The 25,000-nt window shown below is 43.4% G+C and overlaps 1 protein-coding gene across 1 annotated transcript in view; it reads right to left on the bottom strand.

Annotated features, from left to right (window-relative positions):
• The window catches only part of LOC311099778 (sister chromatid cohesion protein PDS5 homolog B-like), a 101,995-nt gene that overhangs the window by 22,562 nt on the left and 54,433 nt on the right, over positions 1-25,000 (bottom strand). The window contains exons 10-22 of the mRNA XM_084140523.1: positions 24,669-24,763; positions 24,215-24,360; positions 23,827-23,978; positions 19,659-19,772; positions 16,698-16,779; positions 14,978-15,026; positions 14,518-14,657; positions 12,577-12,692; positions 12,217-12,322; positions 11,574-11,734; positions 9,171-9,294; positions 8,690-8,848; positions 8,382-8,450 (exon numbers count right to left, since the gene is read on the bottom strand). Coding sequence (XP_083996649.1) covers positions 8,382-8,450; positions 8,690-8,848; positions 9,171-9,294; positions 11,574-11,734; positions 12,217-12,322; positions 12,577-12,692; positions 14,518-14,657; positions 14,978-15,026; positions 16,698-16,779; positions 19,659-19,772; positions 23,827-23,978; positions 24,215-24,360; positions 24,669-24,763 — 1,513 coding nt within the window. The remainder of the gene's footprint in view (positions 1-8,381; positions 8,451-8,689; positions 8,849-9,170; positions 9,295-11,573; positions 11,735-12,216; positions 12,323-12,576; positions 12,693-14,517; positions 14,658-14,977; positions 15,027-16,697; positions 16,780-19,658; positions 19,773-23,826; positions 23,979-24,214; positions 24,361-24,668; positions 24,764-25,000) is intronic.

Below are 25,000 nucleotides of genomic sequence, written 5' to 3'. Positions count from 1 at the left end.
GAGGTACGGAGTTGGAGCATTTTGCATTGTTGAAAAACCTGTAACTGCCATTTCCTGAAACATATAGTCTTAAATTATATCAAACAATGTAGCCAACAGTCTTGTGTTACACTTTTATCTTGGTAAAGTGTAGTGCTAATGCTTATTCTAATTAATAAGTGTGTTTATGTGGATAGTCTAGTGAAAATATAAACTGTCTTCTTCATTTTGTTTGGGGATAGAATTCAGAATCATTCCATTACTGGATGCAATGTAGTAGTCTATCTGACTATGTAGTAGTCTATGTAGTAGTCTATCTGGCTATGTAGTAGTCTATGTAGTAGTCTATCTGACTATGTAGTAGTCTATCTGACTATGTAGTAGTCTATCTGACTATGTAGTAGTCTATGCAGTAGTCTATCTGACTATGTAGTAGTCTATCTGACTATGTAGTAGTCTATCTGACTATGTAGTAGTCCATCTGACTATGTAGTAGTCCATCTGACTATGTAGTAGTCCATCTGACTATGTAGTAGTCCATCTTACTATGTAGTAGTCTATCTGACTATGTAGTAGTCCATCTGACTATGTAGTAGTATATCTTACTATGTAGTAGTCTATCTGACTATGTAGTAGTCTATGTAGTAGTCCATCTTACTATGTAGTAGTCTATCTGACTATGTAGTAGTCCATCTTACTATGTAGTAGTCTATCTGACTATGTAGTAGTCTATGTAGTAGTCCATCTGACTATGTAGTAGTCCATCTTACTATGTAGTAGTCCATCTTACTATGTAGTAGTCTATCTGACTATGTAGTAGTCTATCTGACTATGTAGTAGTCCATCTTACTATGTAGTAGTCTATCTGACTATGTAGTAGTCCATCTTACTATGTAGTAGTCCATCTTACTATGTAGTAGTCTATCTGACTATGTAGTAGTCTATGTAGTAGTCTATCTGGCTATGTAGTAGTCCATCTGACTATGTAGTAGTCCATCTTACTATGTAGTAGTCTATCTGACTATGTAGTAGTCCATCTGACTATGTAGTAGTCCATCTTACTATGTAGTAGTCTATCTGGCTATGTAGTAGTCCATCTGACTATGTAGTAGTCCATCTTACTATGTAGTAGTCTATCTGACTATGTAGTAGTCTATCTGACTATGTAGTAGTCTATGTAGTAGTCTGACTATGTAGTAGTCTGACTATGTAGTAGTCTATCTGACTATGTAGTCTATCTGTCTATGTAGTAGTCTATCTGACTATGTAGTAGTCCATCTTACTATGTAGTAGTCTATCTGACTATGTAGTAGTCTATCTAGTAGTCTATGTAGTAGTCTATCTGACTATGTAGTAGTCTATCTGACTATGTAGTAGTCTATGTAGTAGTCTATGTAGTAGTCTATCTGACTATGTAGTAGTCTATGCAGTAGTCTATCTGACTATGTAGTAGTCTGACTATGTAGTAGTCTATCTGACTATGTAGTCTATCTGACTATGTAGTAGTCTATCTAGTAGTCTATGTAGTAGTCTATCTGACTATGTAGTCTATCTGACTATGTAGTAGTCTATCTAGTAGTCTATGTAGTAGTCTATCTGACTATGTAGTCTATCTGACTATGTAGTAGTCTATCTAGTAGTCTATGTAGTAGTCTATCTGACTATGTAGTCTATCTGACTATGTAGTAGTCTATCTAGTAGTCTATGTAGTAGTCTATCTGACTATGTAGTAGTCTATCTGACTATGTAGTAGTCTATGTAGCAGTCTATGTAGTAGTCTATCTGACTATGTAGTAGTCTATGCAGTAGTCTATCTGACTATGTAGTAGTCTGACTATGTAGTAGTCTATCTGACTATGTAGTCTATCTGACTATGTAGTAGTCTATCTTACTATGTAGTAGTCTATATGTCTATGTAGTAGTCTATCTTACTATGTAGTAGTCTATGTAGTAGTCTATCTGACTATGTAGTAGTCTATCTGTCTATGTAGTAGTCAATGTAGTAGTCTATCTGACTATGTAGTAGTCTATCTGACTATGTAGTAGTCTATCTGATTATGTAGTAGTCTATGTAGTAGTCTATCTGACTATGTAGTAGTCTATCTGACTATGTAGTAGTCTATCTGACTATGTAGTAGTCTATCTGTCTATGTAGTAGTCTATCTGACTATGTAGTAGTCTATCTGTCTATGTAGTAGTCTATGTAGTAGTCTATCTGACTATGTAGTAGTCTATCTGACTATGTAGTAGTCTATGTAGTAGTCTATCTGACTATGTAGTAGTCTATGTAGTAGTCTGACTATGTAGTAGTCTGACTATGTAGTAGTCTATCTGACTATGTAGTAGTCTATCTGACTATGTAGTCTATCTGACTATGTAGTAGTCTATCTTACTATGTAGTAGTCCATCTTACTATGTAGTAGTCTATCTGACTATGTAGTAGTCTATCTATGTAGTAGTCTATGTAGTAGTCTATCTGACTATGTAGTAGTCTATCTGAGTATGTAGTAGTCTATGTAGTAGTCTATCAGACTATGTAGTAGTCTATCTGAGTATGTAGTAGTCTATGTAGTAGTCTATCTTACTATGTAGTAGTCTATCTGACTATGTAGTAGTCTATCAGACTATGTAGTAGTCTATGTAGTAGTCTATCTGACTATGTAGTAGTCTATCTGACTATGTAGTAGTCTATCTGACTAGGTAATAGTCTATGTAGTAGTCTATGCAGTAGTCTATCTGACTATGTAGTAGTCTATCTGCCTATGTAGTAGTCTATGTAGTAGTCTATCTGACTATGTAGTAGTCTATCTGCCTATGTAGTAGTCTATGTAGTAGTCTATCTGACTATGTAGTAGTCTATCTGACTATGTAGTAGTCTATCTGACTAGGTAATAGTCTATGTAGTAGTCTATGCAGTAGTCTATCTGACTATGTAGTAGTCTATCTGACTATGTAGTAGTCTATCTGACTATGTAGTAGTCTATGTAGTAGTCTGACTATGTAGTAGTCTATGTAGTAGTCTATCTGACTATGTAGTAGTCTGACTATGTAGTAGTCTATCTTACTATGTAGTAGTCTATGTAGTAGTATATCTTACTATGTAATAGTCTATCTTACTATGTAGTAGTCCATCTGACTATGTAGTAGTCCATCTTACTATGTAGTAGTCTATCTGACCATGTAGTAGTCTATTTGACCATGTAGTAGTCTATCTATGTAGTAGTCTATGTAGTAGTCTATCTGACTATGTAGTAGTCTGTCTATCTGACTATGTAGTAGTCTATCTGACTATGTAGTAGTCTATCTGACTATGTAGTAGTCTATGTAGTAGTCTATGTAGTAGTCTATGTAGTAGTCTATGTAGTAGTCTATCTGACTATGTAGTAGTATATCTTACTATGTAGTAGTCTATCTGACTATGTAGTAGTCTATGTAGTAGTCTATGTAGTAGTCTATGTAGTAGTCTATCTGACTATGTAGTAGTCTATGTAGTAGTCTGACTATGTAGTAGTCTATCTGACTATGTAGTAGTCTATCTGACTATGTAGTAATCTATCTGACTATGTAGTAGTCTATGTAGTAGTCTATCTGACTATGTAGTAGTCTATCTGACTATGTTGTAGTCTATCCGACTATTTAGTAGTCTATCTGACTATGTAGTAGTCTATCTGACTATGTAGTAGTCTATCTGACTATGTAGTAGTCTATGTAGTAGTCTATGTAGTAGTCTATCTGACTATGTAGTAGTCTATCCGACTATGTAGTAGTCTATGTAGTAGTCTATGTAGTAGTCTATATGACTATGTAGTAGTCTATCTGACTATGTAGTAGTCTATGTAGTAGTCTATCTGACTATATAGTAGTCTATGTAGTAGTCTGACTATGTAGTAGTCTGACTATGTAGTAGTCTATCTGACTATGTAGTAGTCTATGTAGTAGTCTATCCGACTATGTAGTAGTCTATCTGACTATGTAGTAGTCTATCTGACTATGTAGTAGTCTATGTAGTAGTCTATGTAGTAGTCTATATGACTATGTAGTAGTCTATCTGACTATGTAGTAGTCTATGTAGTAGTCTATCTGACTATATAGTAGTCTATGTAGTAGTCTGACTATGTAGTAGTCTATCTGACTATGTAGTAGTCTATGTAGTAGTATATCTGACTATGTAGTAGTCTATGTAGTAGTCTATCTGACTATGTAGTAGTCTATCTGACTATGTAGTAGTCTATCTGACTATCTAGTAGTCTATCTGACTATGTAGTTGTCTATCTGACTATGTAGTAGTCTATGTAGTAGTCTATGTAGTAGTCTATGTAGTAGTCTATCTGGCTATGTAGTAGTCTATCTGACTATGTAGTAGTCTATCTGACTATGTAGTAGTCTATGTAGTAGTCTATCTGACTATTTAGTAGTCTATCTGACTATGTAGTAGTCTATGTAGTAGTCTATCTGACTATGTAGTAGTCTATGTAGTAGTCTATCTGACTATGTAGTAGTCTATCTGACTATGTAGTAGTCTATCTGACTATGTAGTAGTCTATGTAGTAGTCTATCTGACTATGTAGTAGTCTATGTAGTAGTCTATCTGACTATGTAGTAGTCTATCTGACTATGTTGTAGTCTATCCGACTATTTAGTAGTCTATCTGACTATGTAGTAGTCTATCTGACTATGTAGTAGTCTATGTAGTAGTCTATCTGACTATGCAGTAGTCTATGTAGTAGTCTATCTGACTATGTAGTAGTCTATGTAGTAGTCTATCTGACTATGTAGTAGTCTATCTGACTATGTAGTAGTCTATCTGACTATGTAGTAGTCTATCTGACTATGTAGTAGTCTATCTGACTATGTTGTAGTCTATCCGACTATTTAGTAGTCTCTCTGACTATGTAGTAGTCTATCTGACTATGTAGTAGTCTATGTAGTAGTCTACGTAGTAGTCTATGTAGTAGTCTATCTGACTATGTAGTAGTCTATCTGACTATGTAGTAGTCTATGTAGTAGTCTATATGACTATGTAGTAGTCTATCTGACTATGTAGTAGTCTATGTAGTAGTCTATCTGGCTATATAGTAGTCTATGTAGTAGTCTGACTATGTAGTAGTCTATCTGACTATGTAGTAGTCTATGTAGTAGTCTATCTGACTATGTAGTAGTCTATGTAGTAGTCTATCTGACTATGTAGTAGTCTATCTGACTATTTAGTAGTCTATCTGGCTATGTAGTAGTCTATCTGACTATGTAGTAGTCTATGTAGTAGTCTATGTAGTAGTCTATCTGACTATGTAGTAGTCTATCTGTCTATGTAGTAGTCTATGTAGTAGTCTATGTAGTAGTCTATCTGACTATTTAGTAGTCTATCTGACTATGCAGTAGTCTATGTAGTAGTCTATCTGACTATGTAGTAGTCTATGTAGTAGTCTATCTGACTATGTAGTAGTCTATCTGACTATGTAGTAGTCTATGTAGTAGTCTATCTGACTATGTAGTCTATCTGACTATGTAGTAGTCTATCTGACTATGTAGTAGTCTATGTAGTAGTCTATCTGACTATGTAGTAGTCTATCTGACTATGTAGTAGTCTAAGTAGTAGTCTATCTGACTATGTAGTAGTCTATCTGACTATGTTGTAGCCTATCCGACTATTTAGTAGTCTATCTGACTATGTAGTAGTCTATCTGACTATGTAGTAGTCTATGTAGTAGTCTATGTAGTAGTCTATGTAGTAGTCTATCTGACTATGTAGTAGTCTATCTGACTATGTAGTAGTCTATGTAGTAGTCTATCTGACTATGTAGTAGTCTATCTGACTATGTAGTAGTCTATGTAGTAGTCTATCTGACTATATAGTAGTCTATGTAGTAGTCTGACTATGTAGTAGTCTGACTATGTAGTAGTCTATCTGACTATGTAGTAGTCTATGTAGTAGTCTATGTAGTAGTCTATGTAGTAGTCTATCTGACTATGTAGTAGTCTATCTGACTATGTAGTAGTCTATGTAGTAGTCTATTTAGTAGTCTATCTGACTATGTAGTAGTCTATGTAGTAGTCTATGTAGTAGTCTATGTAGTAGTCTATCTGACTATGTAGTAGTCTATCTGACTATGTAGTAGTCTATCTGACTATGTAGTAGTCTATGTAGTAGTATATGTAGTAGTCTATCTGACTATGTAGTAGTCTATGTAGTAGTCTATCTGACTATATAGTAGTCTATGTAGTAGTCTGACTATGTAGTAGTCTGACTATGTAGTAGTCTATCTGACTATGTAGTAGTCTATATAGTAGTCTATCTGACTATGTAGTAGTCTATCTGACTATGTAGTATTCTATCTGACTATGTAGTAGTCTATGTAGTAGTCTATCTGACTATGTAGTAGTCTATCTGACTATGTAGTAGTCTATCTGACTATGTAGTAGTATATCTTACTATGTAGTAGTCTATGTAGTAGTCTATCTGACTATGTAGTAGTCTATCTGACTATGTAGTAGTCTATCTGACTATGTAGTAGTCTATGCAGTAGTCTATCTGACTATGTAGTAGTCTATCTGACTATGTAGTAGTCTATCTGACTATGTAGTAGTCTATCTGACTATGTAGTAGTCTATCTGACTATGTAGTAGTCTATCCGACTATGTAGTAGTCTATGTAGTAGTCTATCTGACTATGTAGTAGTCTATCTTACTATGTAGTAGTCTATCTGACTATGTAGTAGTCTATCTGACTATGTAGTAGTCTATGTAGTAGTCTATCTGACTATGTAGTAGTCTATCTGACTATGTAGTAGTCTATCTTACTATGTAGTAGTCTATCTGACTATGTAGTAGTCTATCTGACTATGTAGTAGTCTATCTTACTATGTAGTAGTCTATCTTACTATGTAGTAGTCTATGTAGTAGTCTATCTGACTATGTAGTAGTCTATGTAGTAGTCTATCTTACTATGTAGTAGTCTATCTTACTGTAGTCTATTTGGAACATTAAACAACTGAACTAAGCCTCCATCCCTGACCCCTATCCATCAAGTTAGGCCTGACTACTAGGCTACCATTCATTCAACATGCCTGGTTGTCATTGGTGACCTGACCATTATCACAACATTAGCAGCCTACTGTTGACATACAGCTATATCAAGAGGACAGAGCAAGAACTGATTAACATAGGCCTACTAATATTTAACATGTTTATTTATTTTTACCTTTATTTAACTAGGCAAGTCAGTTAAGAACAAATTCTTATTTACAATGACGGCCTACACCGGCCAAACCCGGACGACGCTGGGCCAATTGTGCGCCGCCCTATGGGACTCCCAATCACGTCCGGTTGTGATACAGCCTGGAATTGAACCAGGGGGTCTGTAGTGACGCCTCAAGCACTGAGATGCAGTGCCTTAGACCGCTGCGCCACTCGGGAGCCCACTACATAACTTTCTGTGAAGGACGGTATTAGCAGAAAAGCCGTCTCTGCCACGTCTTGTTTCCATCCACACAGCTTCACACACTGAACTACCGCAACACTGCACTGCATGTTCCCTTGCTAGTCAATGCGCTCACGCCTACTCCCGTTTTGGAGATCAAAGCATGTGCGGGCAAGACCGTGTTCTCGCTTAGTTAACCAAACGCTGTAGCTAACTACCTTAGTCGTAATGATGCCTTAGCTAAGGAGCTAACTACGAAATAATTAGTGGTTATGTTCTTGACTAACACATACAATTTGTGAAAAATTATTTGGCTAACAATTCGTTCTCCATTTTTCCTACCCTTTTACCTCACACATCAGTGGTGACAACGGGCGAAGTGGAGAGCTGCCATCCAGCTGGAGGGAGTAAAATAGTACTATAACTAGGGGGGGCGGGGCGGGGCGGGGAGCTAGAGATTTGTCCTCCTCGCCCAAGTCCTCTGATTGGCTCAGCTCCAACTTCAGACGGTTGAGTCAAAAACCACAATGTGCTAGAAGCCTATTTTAGGGTAGTTTTTCGTACCAGCGTACCTTGACCCCAAAATGCCTGCAGGTTGGTAGGTCTGGGACAGTGAGAGACAGAGCTGGGGGAGACGGAGAGACAGAGCTGGGGGAGACGGAGAGACAGAGCTGGGGGAGACGGAGAGACAGAGCTGGGGGAGACGGAGAGACAGAGCTGGGGGAGATGGAGAGAGAGCTGGGGGAGACGGAGAGACAGAGCTGGGGGAGACCGAGAGAGAGCTGGGGGAGATGGAGACAGAGCTGGGGGAGACGGAGAGAAAGGGATCAGAAAGAGAGGAGGGGAGGTTGGGGAAGGAGGTAGAGGAGAGGGGGGAGGTTGGGGAAGGAGGTAGAGGAGAGGGGGGAGGTTGGGGAAGGAGGTAGAGGAGAGGGGGGGGGGGGTTGGGGAAGGAGTCAGAGGAGAGGGAAGAAGGTACACCAACCTTGGCCAGGGTTTCAGAAGACACCTCATCATCAGGGACCCACAGCTTGGTTGTCTTCTTACCTGGGATCTACACAACAACCACAGATCCACAATAAACAACAGAGAATGTTAAAGCCAGGAACACTGTGTCTTGTCTTTTGATTTGAGTGGAGAGGCCAAGTGTTCTGTGTGTTTCAGTATTTGTCTGCCTACATGTGTGTCTGTAGGTGTCTGTCTGTATGTGTGTGTCTGTATGTTTCTGCCTGCGTGCATGTGTGTGTGTGTGTGCGCGCACGTGTGTGTGTGTGTGTGTGTGTGTGTACCCACCCTGTCGCTCATGAGCAGGTCCTTGACTATGAAGTTGGCCACCAGTGATTTGAGTGGAGCGGCAAACTGTTCTGGGGCCAGCAGAGCCAGGTGACCCAGAGTGGTGAGAGGCGTTATCAGCTGATCCAGGTCCTCAAGGTCCAAGCCTTTATGCAGCGGCTGGGAGAGAGAGACGATATTTAGCCATTTACTTTAGCATCTGTTTACGTGTGTAGAACTTCAAGGGCCGGTTTCCCAGGCACAGATTAAGCCTCGCCCTGGACTAAAAAGCACTTTCAATGGAGATTCACTATTCAGAACACTTTATCGTCATGGACTAGGCTCTTCCGGTTAGAATATCATATTTCATAAGATAACATTTGTATAATATTTGATTAAATGATTATTTGATTAATTGATAGATAGATAGACAGGAAAGAGGGCTGAAGAAGCGTAGATATTAGCAGCAAATGATACATCGTATAGGCAGACTGGTCCTCACCTCGAAGATCTGAGCGAAGTGTGTGTCTCTGTGTGTGAACATGGCGTGGATACAGTGGATGGCGTACTTGGCCTGACGAGGGGGTCCTCTCTTAGCTTTGGTCTGCAGTACAGGCAGCAGAACACTAGGGGGAGAAGAGGAGAGCATCAAAAAGGCAGGTCCCCCACTGTTACAAACCAACTGCAAGGCTAGAATTATGGGGAAATAATGTCTACAGTTGTGGTCAAATGTTTTGAGAATGACACAAGTATTGGTCTTCACAAGGTTCGCTGCTTCAGTGTTTTTAGATATTTTTGTCAGATGTTATTATGGTATACTGAAGTATAATTACAAGCATTCCTTAAGTGTCAAAGGCTTTTATTGACAATTACATTAAGTTTATGCAAAGAGTCAATATTTGCAGTGTTGACCCTTCTTTTTCAAGACCTCTGCAATCCGCCCTGGCATGCTGTCAATTAACTTCTGGGCCACATCCTGACTGATGGCAGGCCATTCTTGCATAATCAATGCTTGGAGTTTGTCAGAATTTGTGGGGTTTTGTTTGTCCACCCGCCTCGTGAGGATCAACCACAAGTTCTCAATGGGATTAAGGTTTGGGGAGTTTCCTGGCCATGGACCCGAAATGTCGATGTTTTGTTCCCCGAGCCACTTAGTTATCACTTTTGCATTATGGCAAGGTGCTCCATCTTGCTGGAAAAGGCATTGTTCGTCACCAAACTGTTCTTGGATGGTTGGGAGAAGTTGCTCTGTGAGGATGTGTTGGTACCATTCTTTATTCATGGCTGTGTTCTTAGGCAAAATTGTGAGTGAGCCCACTCCCTTGGCTGAGAAGCAACCCCACACATGAATGGTCTCAGGATGCTTTACTGTTGGCATGACACAGGACTGATGGTAGCGCTCACCTTGTCTTCTCCGGACAAGCTTTTTTCCGGATGCCCCAAACAATCGGAAAGGGGATTCATCAGAGAAAATGACTTTACCCCAGTCCTCAGCAGTCCAATCCCTGTACCTTTTTCAGAATATCAGTCTGTCCCTGATGTTTTTCCTGGAGAGAAGTGGCTTCCTCGCTGCCCTTCTTGACACCAGGCCATCCTCCAAAAGTATTCGCCTCACTGTGCGTGCAGATGCACTCACACCTGCCTGCTGTCATTCCTGAGCAAGCTCTGCACTGGTGGTGCCCCGATCCCGCAGCTGAATCAACTTTAGGAGACGGTCCTGGCGCTTGCTGGATTTTCTTGGGCGCCCTGAAGCCTTCTTCACAACAATTGAACATCTCTCCTTGAAGTTCTTGATGATCCGATAAATGGTTGATTTAGGTGCAATCTTACTAGCAGCAATATCCTTGCCTGAGAAGCCCTTTTTGTGCAAAGCAATGATGACGGCACGTGTTTTCTTGCAGGTAACCATGGTTAAAAGAGGAAGAACAATGATTTCAAGCACCACCCTCCTTTTAAAGCTTCCAGTCTGTTATTCTAACTCAATCAGCATGACAGAGTGATCTCCAGCCTTGTCCTCGTCAACACTCTCACCTGTGTTAACGAGAGAATTACTGACATGACGTCAGCTGGTCCTTTTGTGGCAGGGCTGAAATGCAGTGGAAATGTTTTGTTGGGGAGTAAGTTCATTTTCATGGCAAAGAGGGACTTTGCAATTAATTGCAATTCATCTGATCACTCTTCATGACATTCTGGTGTATATGCAAATTGCCATCATAAAAACTGAGGCAGCAGACATTGTGAAAATTAATATTTGTGTCATTCTCAAAACTTTTGACCACGACTGTAGACACTTTTTTTCCCAGGGGAGATGAAGTTTATGACTGGGTTGTGGGACAGTGGATGGGCTATTCCATTTGGATAGTTCAAATGGAACTGTTAACAGGCATTACCCAGGGAATGTGGTGAATACCTCCCGGCTATCAACCAATCAGCATCCAGGATGCAAACAACCAGTTATATAATAAAAATGTATCCACTAGAAGGCTGTTTTTTTTGTTTTGTTTTCATACTACAACAGCTTGTTCATCGGGATGCAATGTCCAAAAAGCTCCAAGACTTTCTACCCACTGCAGGAAACATTAGCAGACTCATTACGTTATAATCTATAGAAAGACGTGACTAATCCCAGAGACTGCAGTCTTATAATAACGCCATGGTTACACAACCAAAGAGCTTAACACTTTATGGGTAAACATTTTTATAGATCAAGAAATGGTCAACGATAAAAAGGTAGTTTGATGAACTCACGACTTGGTGTGAGGAATGTATGTAGGTGTGTGTGTGCGTGCGTGCGTGCGCGCGCGCGTCTGTGTATGTTGGGACGTATATGCGCGTGCACATCTATGTGAGTGTACGTGCGCACGTCCACCACTGTGCAACACAAACATTTCACATTAAAACTCACGACTTGATGTGAGGGAAGCTCTCCTCCATCTTGCTGCCTGTGTTTTTAAAGATCTGCAGCGCAGCCTCGGCCACCTTCTCATCATCCATCTTCAGACAGCCCAGCAGGGACTCAAACGTCTCCGCAGAGTGGAAGGACACCGGGTGGGTGAACGACAGGACCTGGAGGGAGGGGGGAGGAGAGAGAGGGTGAATGACAACAGAGAGAGAGAAAGCACAGGTAGCAAGAGAGGAGAAAAGGAGAAAGGAAGCGAAAGAGAGAGAGTGAGGGGGGAGAGAGAGAGAGAGGGGGAGAGGGAGGGAGAGAAAGAGAGGGGAGAGAAAGAGAGTGGGGAGAGAGAGTGAGGGGGGACAGAGAGAGAGTGAGGGGGGACAGAGAGAGAGTCAGGGGGGACAGAGAGAGAGGAGAGAAAGAGAGGGAAGAGAAAGAGAGCGCAAGAGTGAGGGGGAGAGAAAGAGAGTGGGGGGGAGAGAAAGAGAGAGGGGGGGGAGAGTGAGGGGGGACAGAGGGAGAGTGAGGGGGGACAGAGAGAGCAAGTGAAGGGGGGAGCACGCAAGTGAAGGGGGGGAGAGAGAGAGTGAGGGGGGAGAGAGCAAGTGAAGGGGGAGAGAGAGCAAGTGAAGGGGGGGAGAGAGAGAGATACCTTGAGTAGCTCTAGTCCTGCCCTGATGGCCTGTTCAGTAGGAACTCCCTCATCATCATCATCAGCTGTTCCATCTATCGACTTGTTCACCTGCTTTACCAGAGCACTGGGAGAGAGAGGGATGGAGGGAAGGAGAGGGAGGTAGAGAGAGGGATGGAGGGAGGGAGAGGGAGGGACAGAGATAAAGAGTCAGAGAAAGACAGGGTTGAAAAGAGAGTGGGGGAGAGAGCGAAAACACAACGTAAGCAAATCATAGATTATCAGTCACCTTATGTGTGTAAGTGTGTGTGTGTTAGTGTGTGTGTGTTAGTGTGTGTGTGTTAGTGTGTGTGTGTTAGTGTGTGTGTGTGTGTTTGTTACCTGATAGACTCTGTGTCGATGTGTACAGGAGCGATTCTTTCCAGAAGGAACTTGACCATCTCTAAGAAGGGGTTACTGGGCTGTTTAGGGCTGCCTAGCTTCTTAGTGATGTCTCTCTGGAGGGGAGAGACGCACCAAGGTTTCCGTTAGGAACATGTGGCCGCAGACATCTGACCAGCAGCATTTTAAATTTACCGGACATTTTGAGAAATGTACTGGACCCATATTCATTGGGCGCGTAACCTGATTAGGGCGTCCACCCACGGTGCTCAGAATGACAGAAATCACATTTAGTTCATGGCAACTCGTCTTCACAGAACATGCAAGGCCAGGATGCAACGACGTGCGGCCCCTTCTTACCGAATTCCGATGGCCACACACATTTTTCCTCAGCCAACAAGACGAGTAACGAACAGCAAAATCACTACCCTTGGTCAATCTACTATCCCCCACAGTAGAAAAGGGTACCTATTCTATTGGTCAACTTGTCAAGAAAGAAATACAACTATTCCAAAACAGACTCTGGGTCAGTTGTGGGACGATAGATCCTAAACTCATCCAACCAATAGGCCTCGGCTACATAAAGAAAACGTTTAAAAGCAACGAGTCAGATGCAACAGATCAGAACGTTTAGCTTTAAATGCTGATAAACTATTATTTATTCCCATTATAAGGGCAGCAACGCGGACAAGGCAGTAAGCTACGCGCAAATGTTCTTTCCATAACGCAATTAGCGGGAAAATACTTGTCAAAAGTGAGAGGTTTCATGCGACATAGATCAAAATATCCGTTAGATATTTAGAAAGAGTGGAGATCTAAAGATGCAACAACTAGCATGGGGTTGCTAATATGACTAGGATTGTGCCTTTGGCTACTGGACAATGAAAGAAAGTTGATGAAACTAATTGCCTCCCCAGACATGGTCTGATTTTGGCTCGGCTACTTTGAAGCATGGTAAGACATGCCTCATAATACGTAGTAAAATGTTCAGGTTTCCAACAATTAAAAGTATACGTTTCCAAAAATGTCTCCAGCTCATTGCAAAGTGGTGTGTGACGCGCTGATGAAGCCCGCCATCCGTTGCATCTGCTGTTTGAGATGCTGTAGCAGCTGCTGACAGATTTTCTGCTCCAAGACTCTGTATTTGTGAGCCGTGATAAGATACATAACAAATATACACACGCGCACCAATTTAAATCCGCTACATTACGCAGATTATCCTACAGAGCGATAAGCATGACCGGTCAAATGGATTTCCATCGACTGGTGTTTAATAAATAGGCTGAAAAGCATTATTTCACAATAGGATTGTTATTCTTCTTCTCCCGGACAAATGACCGGTGGCAATTTTCTTTATCGGCTTTTCAAAAAATAAATAATATCGGCCAAAAGGTCAGCTGCCGGAAAACCCTGGCACACACACACACATCAGAATAACAGGCTGTTTAGGAATGCCTAGCTTCTTAGTGACGTCTCTCTCCTGTGTAGCTAGGAGGGATAATGATTAAGTAATGGGGGTCCTGGGTGGCGCAGCGATCTAAGGCACCGCAGTGCCGAGGCGCCACTACAGCCTGGGGTTCGATCCCAACCGGCCGTGACCAGGAGCCCCGTAGGACGCAGCACAATTGGCCCAGCGCCGCCCCGGGGTAGGGGACGGTTTGGCCAGGGGGGCTTTCCTTGGCGCTCTAGCGACTCCTTGTGACAGGGCCGGGTGTCTGTAAACTGACTCCGGTCGTCAGTCTAACGGTGTTTCCTCCGACACGATGCTTGTTGCCTGAACCACCCTGAACACCCCTGTTAGGGCCTGGTTAGTACCGGGACAGGAGATCGCCTGGGAATACCAGGAGCCGTAAACTCAAAAAAATAAAGTAAAGGATAAGTAATAAAAACATATATGCAATCGTACACAAACACACACTCTCTCTAACCCTCTCTACTCACCACACAGACTTGGGCCTGTTTGCAGGAGCAGGCCGGTGAGACCAGGGTCTCTAGTTGGTTTCTAATCCGCTCATCATCCTCCAGGACCTGGGCTAGCTTTTTCACAAAGTCCTGGGCCTTGCCGGGGTCTGGAAGGTTCCCTGGAGATACACACAGGGGGGGTGGGGGGGGGTTAGTGTGTGGAAGGGGGAGAGAGTGTGTGGAAGGGGGAGAGAGTGTGTGGAAGGGGGAGAGAGTGTGTGGAGGGGGGAGAGAGTGTGTGGAGGGGGGAGAGAGTGTGTGTGCATTCTGTCCCAATAGAATAATCCTTTTTGAGTTCCATGCAGAACCCTTTTGGGTTCCATGTACAACTTTCAGTGGAAAAGGTCCTACATGGAACCAAAAAGGTTTCGTAAAATGGTTGTGTGTGTGTGTGTGTGTGTGTGGGGGGGGGGGGGGGGGTTGAGTGAAGTTGACTTACTCGTAATCACCATAACCTTGGCAAACACAGCCTTGCTACCCGCATCAGACTGAAAAAAACACACACAATATTTAGTGTTACAATCCATTACAGTAGCAGTCTTAAAGTAGAGTATATACACTGCTCAAAAACATAAAGGGAACACTTAAAACAACACATCCTAGATCTGAATGAATGAAATAATCTTATTAAATACTTTTTTTCTTTACATAGTTGAATGTGCTGACAACAAAATCACACAAAAATTATCAATAGAAATCTCATTTATCAACCCATGGAGGTCTGGATTTGGAGTCACCCTCAAAATTAAAGTGGAAAACCACACTACAGGCTGATCCAACTTTGATGTAATGTCCTTAAAACAAGTCAAAATGAGGCTCAGTAGTGTGTGTGGCCTCCACGTGCCTGTATGACCTCCCTTTAACGCCTGGGCATGCTCCTGATGAGGTGGCGGATGGTCTCCTAAGGGATCTCCTCCCAGACCTGGACTAAAGCATCCGCCAACTCCTGGACAGTCTGTGGTGCAACGTGGCGTTGGTAGATGGAGCGAGACATGATGTCCCAGATGTGCTCAATTGGATTTAGGTCTGGGGAACGGGCGGGCCAGTCCATAGCATCAATGCCTTCCTCTTGCAGGAACTGCTGACACACTCCAGCCACATGAGGTCTAGCATTGTCTTGCATTAGGAGGAACCCCTTTCCACAAGGGGTCTGAGGATCTCATCTCGGTACTTAATGGCAGTCAGGCTACCTCTGGCGAGCACATGGAGGGCTGTGCGGCCCCCCAAAGAAATGCCACCCCACACCATGACTGACCCACCGCCAAACCGGTCATGCTGGAGGATGTTGCAGGCAGCAGAACGTTCTCCACAGCGTCTCCAGACTCTGTCACGTCTGTCACATGTGCTCAGTGTGAACCTGCTTTCATCTGTGAAGAGCACAGGGCGCCAGTGGTGAATTTGCCAATCTTGGTGTTCTCTGGCAAATGCCAAACGTCCTGCACGGTGTTGGGCTGTAAGCACAACTCCCACCTGTGGACGTCGGGCCCTCATACCACCCTCATGGAGTCTGTTTCTGACCGTTTGAGCAGACACATGCACATTTGTGGCCTGCTGGAGGTCATTTTGCAGGGCTCTGGCAGTGCTCCTCCTGCTCCTCCTTGCACAAAGGCGGAGGTAGCGGTCCTGCTGCTGGGTTGTTGCCCTCCTACGGCCTCCTCCACGTCTCCTGATGTACTGCCCTGTCTCCTGGTAGCGCCTCCATGATCTGGACACTACGCTGACAGACACAGCAAACCTTCTTGCCACAGCTCGCATTGATGTGCCATCCTGGATGAGCTGCACTACCTGAGCCACTTGTGTGGGTTGTAGACTCCGTCTCATGCTACCACTAGAGTGAAAGCACCGCCGGCATTCAAAAGTAACCAAAACATCAGCCAGGAAGCATAGGAACTGAGAAGTGGTCTGTGATCACCAACTGCAGAACCACTTCTTTATTGGGGGTGTCTTGCTAATTGCCTATCATTTCCACCTGTTGTCTATTCCATTTGCACAACAGCATGTGAAATGTATTGTCAATCAGTGTTGCTTCCTAAGTGGACAGTTTGATTTCACAGAAGTGTGATTGACTTGGAGTTACATTGTGTTGTTTAAGTGTTCCCTTTATTTTTTTGAGCAGTATATCTCAACATTCAACACTAGTAGCAATTGATTAGCAGTACCTTGGGCTGTTTGACCAGGTCCAGGAGATCTTTGACGTGGTGTCTCAACATGTTCTGACACTTCCACATCTCATTCAGAGCCCTGTGGGGGGGGGGGGGGGGGTGGGGGCAAGAAAGAGGGGGGGAGAGAGAGAGAATGCTACACTATATATACACAAAAGTATGTGCACACCCTTTCAAATTAATGGATTCAGCTATTTCAGCCACACCCGTTGCTGACAGGTGTATAACATCGAGTTAACAGCCATGCAATCTCCATAGACATTGGCAGTAGAATGGCCTTACTGAAGAGCTCAGTGACTTTCAACGTGGCACCGTCATAGGATGCCTCCTTTCCAACAAGTCAGTTTGTCAAATTTCTGCACTGCTAGAGCTGCCCCGGTCAACTGTTATGTGCTGTTATTGTGAAGTGGAAATGTCCAGGAGAAACAACAGCTCAGCCACGAAGTGGTAGGCCACACAAGCTCACAGAACGGGACCACCGAGTGCTAAAGCGCGTAAAAATAATCTGTCCTCGGTTGTAATACTCACTACTGAGTTCCAAACTGCCTCTGGAAGCAACGTCAGCACAAGAACTGTCCGTCGGGAGTTTCATGAAATGGGTTTCCATGGCCGAGCAGCCGCACACAACCCTAAGATCACCATGCGCAATGCCAAGCATCGGCTGGAGTGGTGTAAAGCTCTCCGCTATTGGACTCTGGAGCAGTGGAAAAAGCGTTCTCTGGAGTGATGAATCACGCTTCACCATGTGGCAGTCCGACGCAGAAATCTGGGTTTGGCGGATGCCAGGAGAACACTACATGCCCAAATGCATAGTGCCAACTATAAAGTTTGGTGGAGGAGGAATAATGGTCTGGGGCTGTTTTTCATGGTTCAGGATAGGCCCCTTAGTTCCAGTGAAGGGAATTCTTAACACTACAGCATACAATGACATTCTAGACAATTCTGTGCTTCCAACTTTGTGGCAACAGTTTGGGGAAGGCCCTTTCCTGTTTCAGCATGACAATGGCCCGCGCACAAAGCGAGGTCCATACAGAAATGGCTTGTCGAGATCTGTGTGGAAGAACTTGACTGGCCTGCACAGAGCTCTGACCTCAATCCCATGGAAGCAAGTCCATGCACTAATGTTCCAACATCTAGTGGAAAGCCTTCCCAGAAGAGTGGAGGCTGTTATAGCAGCAAAAGGGGGAACCAACTCCATATCAATGCCCATGATTTTGGAATGGGATGTTCGACGAGCATTTCGTCATGTAGTGTATTTCTTGGATGTCATAGACTGCATCTAAAAGGTTAAATGTATCCAGCCCCATCCCAGCTGAATACCACATTAAGTGGTGGGGGGAACATTGTTGTTATCCCAGACTGTATAGCTTTAACCATAAGACCAGAGGGGTATAGTAACTAGCGGGACAGAGGAGTTAGAGCAAGCTCATTATTTTGAAATGAGATGTTCGACGAGCAGGTGTCCACATACTTTTGGTAATGTAGTGTATTAGAACATACATGAAGTTGGACACACAGAAGCTCTGCTAAATCACGAGGGGGCAGTAGCAGCAGTACATTACAGTAGCATTGGTTAGGTATGGAGGGAACTGGAGTCAGAAACTCAGCTGACTAAAGCAGGTGGGGGCAGCAGCATTAGCAGGCCCGTGACGGTAATGGAAGGTTAGGGTTATTTGTCAGGCAAAATGTCCACGGTCACCGTTATAACCGTTCAAAAGGTCTGATTCTCTCCTCTCCCGTCTGCTGCATCACCTTGTGTTCCTCTGCCTAGCAACCACGGTCAACAACTACCCCAGCGGTCATGCCGTTGTAGTTAGCTACACACACTAGACATTCGCTAGCCTAGCATGGATCTCAAATTCATCAACATTGTCCACACTCACCAAGAAGGACATTTGGTAGTTCATCTCTGCAGAGATGGTGGATTTCACCATAATTTTAGCATCTTTACAAACCGGATCAAATGTATAGCCAGACCACTATGCATTGTAGGCTACAGATACAGATCATGCTATAAATATTTTCTAAAAATGTATGTATTAGAACAGTTATGAGGTTGTTGTTTTTTTACGGTCATCCATAAATCGGCGGTTACACATGGTTACCGTAAAACTTAAATTAAATGCAGTCTCAAATAGCCACTTGTCCCTTTTAATAGCCAGGAAAATAGCACACATTTCAGCAAACAAACACCAGTTTCAAATAAATGCCTGGTCTAAATTAATTGTTTACGAGGTTACCATGAATTACTGTGAATTGTTTGAGGTTTAATGTTTGATTTGTTACATTAAATAATTCAGTAATGACTTGAAAGAATTATGGCAATCATTAGTTTTTATTGCCAGTAAGAAACTGCTAGCCATTGGCTGCTAACAGCTGAGAACTGCTAGCCATTGGCTGCTAACAGCTGAGAACTGCTAGCCATTGGCTGCTAACAGCTGAACTGCTAGCTAACTGGCAAACACAAAAGCAGTCAACAACTTTGGGAGTAGAGACCCCCAGAAATCATCCGATCGCCTTCTAGTGGTGACAGTAAGGACTGTCGAAAATGCACAGTCAAAGAGGAGAATAATTATTTATTTATTCCCCAAATTGAGGCATACTAAGAAAAATTAAACACGACAGTGTGTAAATGATAACACATTATAGTGCAGGAAATGAAGAAGTTGATTTAAATGCTGGAAGTGAATGATGATATTAAACAATTAATTTAGCAAAATCTGTGTGGATTAAGGAAATAGACGCCTGGCTGAAATAGAAGCCTGTCTCTAAAAAGCGCCTGTTGTGTTCAGTAATTGAAGCAAATAAACGCCCGGGCTATTAATATAATTTTTACAGTATACAATTACTGTGCCAGCCCTAAGCAGCAGTATTTTACAGTAGCAGAAGTTCATTACAGTAGCATTGATTAGGTATGGAGGGAGATGAAAGGTAGGGAGGGAGAAACGGTTGACTTACTTGACAGCGTTAGTGTCCAGGGTAGCATAGAGATAGTACAAACACTTCATCCTTTCCGTGGTCTCCAGGTTGTGAGGTACCATGTACTGGGCAAAGATACGCTCTACCAACAACCTGACAGACAGAGGAGAGAGAGAAAGGGAGGAGAGAGGAGGGAGAGGATGTGAGGAGAGAGAAACGGAGGAGAGGATGTGAGGAGAGGGAGGGAGAGAGGGAGGGATAGAGGAGAGAGGGATGTGAGGAGAGGGGAAGGAGGATAGGGAGGCGAGAGGAGGTGGAGGATGTGAGGAGAGAGGAGGGAGAGGATGTGAGGAGAGAGGAGGGAGAGAAAGGGAGCAGGGAGAGGATGTGAGGAGAGAGAGAAAAGGAGGAGAGAGGAGGTAGAGGATGTGAGGAGGGAGAGGATGTGAGGAGGAAGAGGATGTGAGGAGGGAGAAGATGTGAGGAGGGAGAGGATGTGAGGAGGGAGAAGATGTGAGGAGGGAGAGGATGTGAGGAGGGAGAGGATGTGAGGAGGGAGAGGATGTGAGGAGAGAGAGAAACGGAGGAGAGAATGTGAGGAGAGAGAGAAACGGAGGAGAGAGTAGGGAGAGGATGTGAGGAGAGAGGAGGGAGAGAAAAGGTTAGAAAGAGGAGGGGAGCGAGAGGGAGTTAACACATTACAGGGGTGAATATACAGTGGGGAGAACAAGTATTTGATACGCTGCCGATTTTGCAGGTTTTCCTACTTACAAAGCATGTAGAGGTCTGTAATTTTTATCATAGGTACACTTCAACTATGAGAGACGGAATCTAAAACAAAAATCCAGAAAATCACAGTGTATGATTTTTAAGTAATTAATTTGCATTTTATTGCATGACATAAGTATTTGATCACCTACCAACCATTAAGAATTCCGGCTCTCACAGACCTGTTAGTTTTTCTTTAAGAAGCCCTCCTGTTCTCCACTCATTACCTGTATTAACTGCACCTGTTTGAACTCATTACCTGTATAAAAGACACCTGTCCACACACTCAATCAAACAGACTCCAACCTCTCCACAATGGCCAAGACCAGAGAGCTGTGTAAGGACATTAGGGATAAATTGTGGCTGGGATGGGCTACAGGACAATAGGCAAGCAGCTTGGTGAGAAGGCAACAAGTGTTGGCGCAATTATTAGAAAATGGAAGAAGTTCAAGATGACGATCAATCACCCTCGGTCTGGGGCTCCATGCAAGATCTCACCTCGTGGGGCATCAATGATCATGAGGAAGGTGAGGGATCAGCCCAGAACTACACGGCAGGACCTGGTCAATGACCTGAAGAGAGCTGGGACCACAGTCTCAAAGAAAACCATTAGTAACACACTACGCCGTCATGGATTAAAATCCTGCAGCGCACGCAAGGTCCCCCTGCTCAAGCCAGTGCATGTCCAGGCTTGTCTGAAGTTTGCCAATGACCATCTGGATGATCCAGAGGAGGAATGGGAGAAGGTCATGTGGTCTGATGAGACAAAAATAGAGCTTTTTGGTCTAAACTCCACTCGCCGTGTTTGGAGGAAGAAGAAGGATGAGTACAACCCCAAAAACACCATCCCAACCGTGAAGCATGGTGGAAACATCATTCTTTGGGGATGCTTTTCTGCAAAGGGGACAGGACGACTGCACCGTATTGAGGGGTGGATGGATGGGGCCATGTATCGCGAGATCTTGGCCAACAACCTCCTTCCCTCAGTAAGAGCATTGAAGATGGGTCGTGGCTGGGTCTTCCAGCATGACAACGACCCGAAACACAGCCAGGGCAACTAAGGAGTGGCTCCGTAAGAAGCATCTCAAGGTCCTGGAGTGGCCTAGCCAGTCTCCAGACCTGAATCCAATAGAAAATCTTTGGAGGGAGCTGAAAGTCCTTATTGCCCAGCGACAGCCCCGAAACCTGAAGGATCTGGAGAAGGTCTGTATGGAGGAGTAGGCCAAAATCACTGCCGCAGTGTGTGCAAACCTGGTCAAGACCTACAGGAAACGTATGATCTCTGTAATTGCAAACAAAGGTTTCTGTACCAAATATTAAGTTCTGCTTTTCTGATGTATCAAGTACTTATGTCATGCAATAAAATGCAAATTAATTACTTAAATATCATACAATGTGATTTTCTGGATTTTTGTTTTAGATTCCGTCTCTCACAGTTGAAGTCTACCTATGATCAAAATTACAGACCTCTACATGCTTTGTAAGTAGGAAAACCTGCAAAATCGGCAGTGTATCAAATACTTGTTCTCCCCACTGTATATATACAGTGGGGAAAAAAAGTATTTAGTCAGCCACCAATTGTGCAAGTTCTCCCACTTAAAAAGATGAGAGAGGCCTGTAATTTTCATCATAGGTACACGTCAACTATGACAGATGAAATGAGGAAAAAAATCCAGAAAATCACATTGTAGGATTTTTAATGAATTTATTAGCAAATTATGGTGGAAAATAAGTATTTGGTCAATAACAAAAGTTTGTCAATACTTTGTTATATACCCTTTGTTGGCAATGACACAGGTCAAACGTTTTCTGTAAGTCTTCACAAGGTTTTCACACACTGTTGCTGGTATTTTGGTCCATTCCTCCATGCAGATCTCCTCTAGAGCAGTGATGTTTTGGGGCTGTCGCTGGGCAACACGGACTTTCAACTCCCTCCAAAGATTTTCTATGGGGTTGAGATCTGGATCTGGAGTTCTTTGGATGCAACTCAGCATTCTTTGTCCTCCAAACACGACGAGTTGAGTTTTTACCAAAATTTTGGTTTCATCTGACCATATGACATTCTCCCAATCCTCTTCTGGATCATCCAAATGCACTCTAGCAAACTTCAGACGGGCCTGGACATGTACTGGCTTAAGCAGGGGGACATGTCTGGCACTGCAGGATTTGAGTCCCTGGCGGCGTAGTGTGATACTGATGGTAGGCTTTGTTACTTTGGTCCCAGCTCTCTGCAGGTCATTCACTAGGTCCCCCCGTGTGGTTCTGGGATTTTTGCTCACCGTTCTTGTGATCATTTTGACCCCACGGGGTGAGATCTTGCGTGGAGCCCCAGATCGAGGGAGATTATCAGTGGTCTTGTATGTCTTCCATTTCCTAATAATTGCTCCCACAGTTGATTTCTTCAAACCAAGCTGCTTACGTATTGCAGATTCAGTCTTCCCAGCCTGGTGCAGGTCTACAATTTTGTTTCTGGTGTCCTTTGACAGCTCTTTGGTCTTGGCCATAGTGGAGTTTGGAGTGTGACTGTTTGAGGTTGTGAACAGGTGTCTTTTATACTGATAACAAGTTCAAACAGGTGGCATTAATACAGGTAACGAGTGGAGGACAGAGGAGCCTCTTAAAGAAGAAGTTACAGGTCTGTGAGAGCCAGAAATCTTGCTTGTTTGTAGGTGACCAAATACTTATTTTCCACCATAATTTGCAAATAAATTCATTAAAAATCCTACAATGTGATTTTCTGGATTTTTTTCTTCTCAATTTGTCTGTCATAGTTGACGTGTACCTATGATGAAAATTACAGGCCTCTCTCATCTTTTTAAGTGGGAGAACCTGCACAATTGGTGGCTGACTAAATACTTGTTCTCCCCACTGTGTGTGTGTGTGTGTGTATATATATATATATATATATAGAGCTTCATTTAATTTCTCAGTCTCAATCCACATCCCTCTGACACCGCCTCTGGATAGTGTCTCTCACCAACTCTCTCTCCAGCTTTATATTCTACTAGTCCTTTCTCTCTCTCTTCTCTCAGCAGTCTGAGTCTCTAGGAGTCATCATTTCTCATTACACTAATTTAACAGGATTATCTTCTTACATCTGCCAGCGCGCGCACACACACACACACACACACACACACACACACACACACACACACACACACACACACACACACACACACACACACACACACACACACACACACACACACACACACACACACACACACACACACACACACACACACTCTGTCCTTCTGTCCTGCCTCCTCTCCTGTAATCTAACGCTTCTTTCCATTTGTACACAGACTTGTCGTTGACGCTCTGGACTTCCTTTCACACACACACACATCCCCCCCTGCCGTAGATGCTGTTCAGGCAGTAGATGTGTGGTAGTTTATCTTACACACACCGTGACACACAGCGTCACACACCCTCCTACCTGTCGTCGATGCTGTTCTGGTAGTAGATGTGTAGTAGTTTATCTTTGATCCAGGAGATCTGATTGGCTGCCTCCTTGCCCCCCTCTCCCTGGAGAGAGTACTTCTTATAGATCTGAGCCAGACCCATCATGGCCTCCTTACGCACACGCCACTATGGAGAGAGAGAGAGAGAGAGAGAAGGTGGAGGGGGGAGAGGAGAGAGAGAGAAGGTGGAGGGGGGAGAGGAGAGAGAGAGAAGGTGGAGGGGGGAGAGGGGAGAGAGAGAGAGAGGGGGAAGGTGGAGGGGGGGAGAGGGAGAGACTGAGACAGCACAACGTTGACCACTAGAAGTTCACAACAACCCATACTAATCCATTCTTTCCTCAACACACACACTCCTACTCCTACCCTCTTGTCCAGCGTCCTCTCCTTGACAAAGTTCAGCAGGGCGTCGTTGACCAGAGCCAGGTCCTTTTTGGCTGCAGTTACTATGGAGACGATGACGTCATGACGGATGGCCTCCTCTGGGTCATGTGACCTGACCTTCAGGAATTCTGGGAAACGTAAGAGGACCAGATAAAGGGTCAGATTGACTCCCGATCAATACCTGAACGCCTCACATGATTGACTGATCAATTGATTGATTGACTGACTGGTTGGTTGCTAGATTGATCAACAGTTACCAGTCTTTTGCCAGGTCAGGCTGACCAAAGATAACATTGATTGATTTACTGATTGACATGTGATAGTTACCTATGAGGTCCTTGGCCAGGTCAGGGTGACCAATGATAATATTGATTGCTTGATCGATTAATTGACTGACTGATTGCTTGCTTAATTAATCAATCAATATGTGTCCTACCTGTGAGGTCCTTGGCCAGGTCTGGGTGGTTCATGAGGCAGTGGGAGGCAAACTTGACACACTCCAGCCTGATGGGCACGTGGATATCATTGAACCTGACAGACACAAACAACAACCACTTCAAAACAATTACCTTAGGAGCCTGACAATATATGCATCTGTAACACACACACATAGCTATGTCTTACTATACTTGTGAGAACTTTCTGGGGACCAACGATTGATTCCCATTCAAAATCCTATTTTCCCTAAAAACCTAACCATAACGCCTAACCCTAAACTCTACTTTTAACCCCAACCCTAATTCTAACCCTAAACCTAAAATAGCCTTT

This window comes from Coregonus lavaretus, assembly GCF_964263955.1.
Source record: "Coregonus lavaretus genome assembly, chromosome: 24".
In the NCBI taxonomy this organism is placed as follows: domain Eukaryota; kingdom Metazoa; phylum Chordata; class Actinopteri; order Salmoniformes; family Salmonidae; genus Coregonus; species Coregonus lavaretus.
The sequence above is the reverse complement of the archived record's forward strand: the minus strand, read 5'-3'. Positions and strand labels throughout refer to the sequence as shown.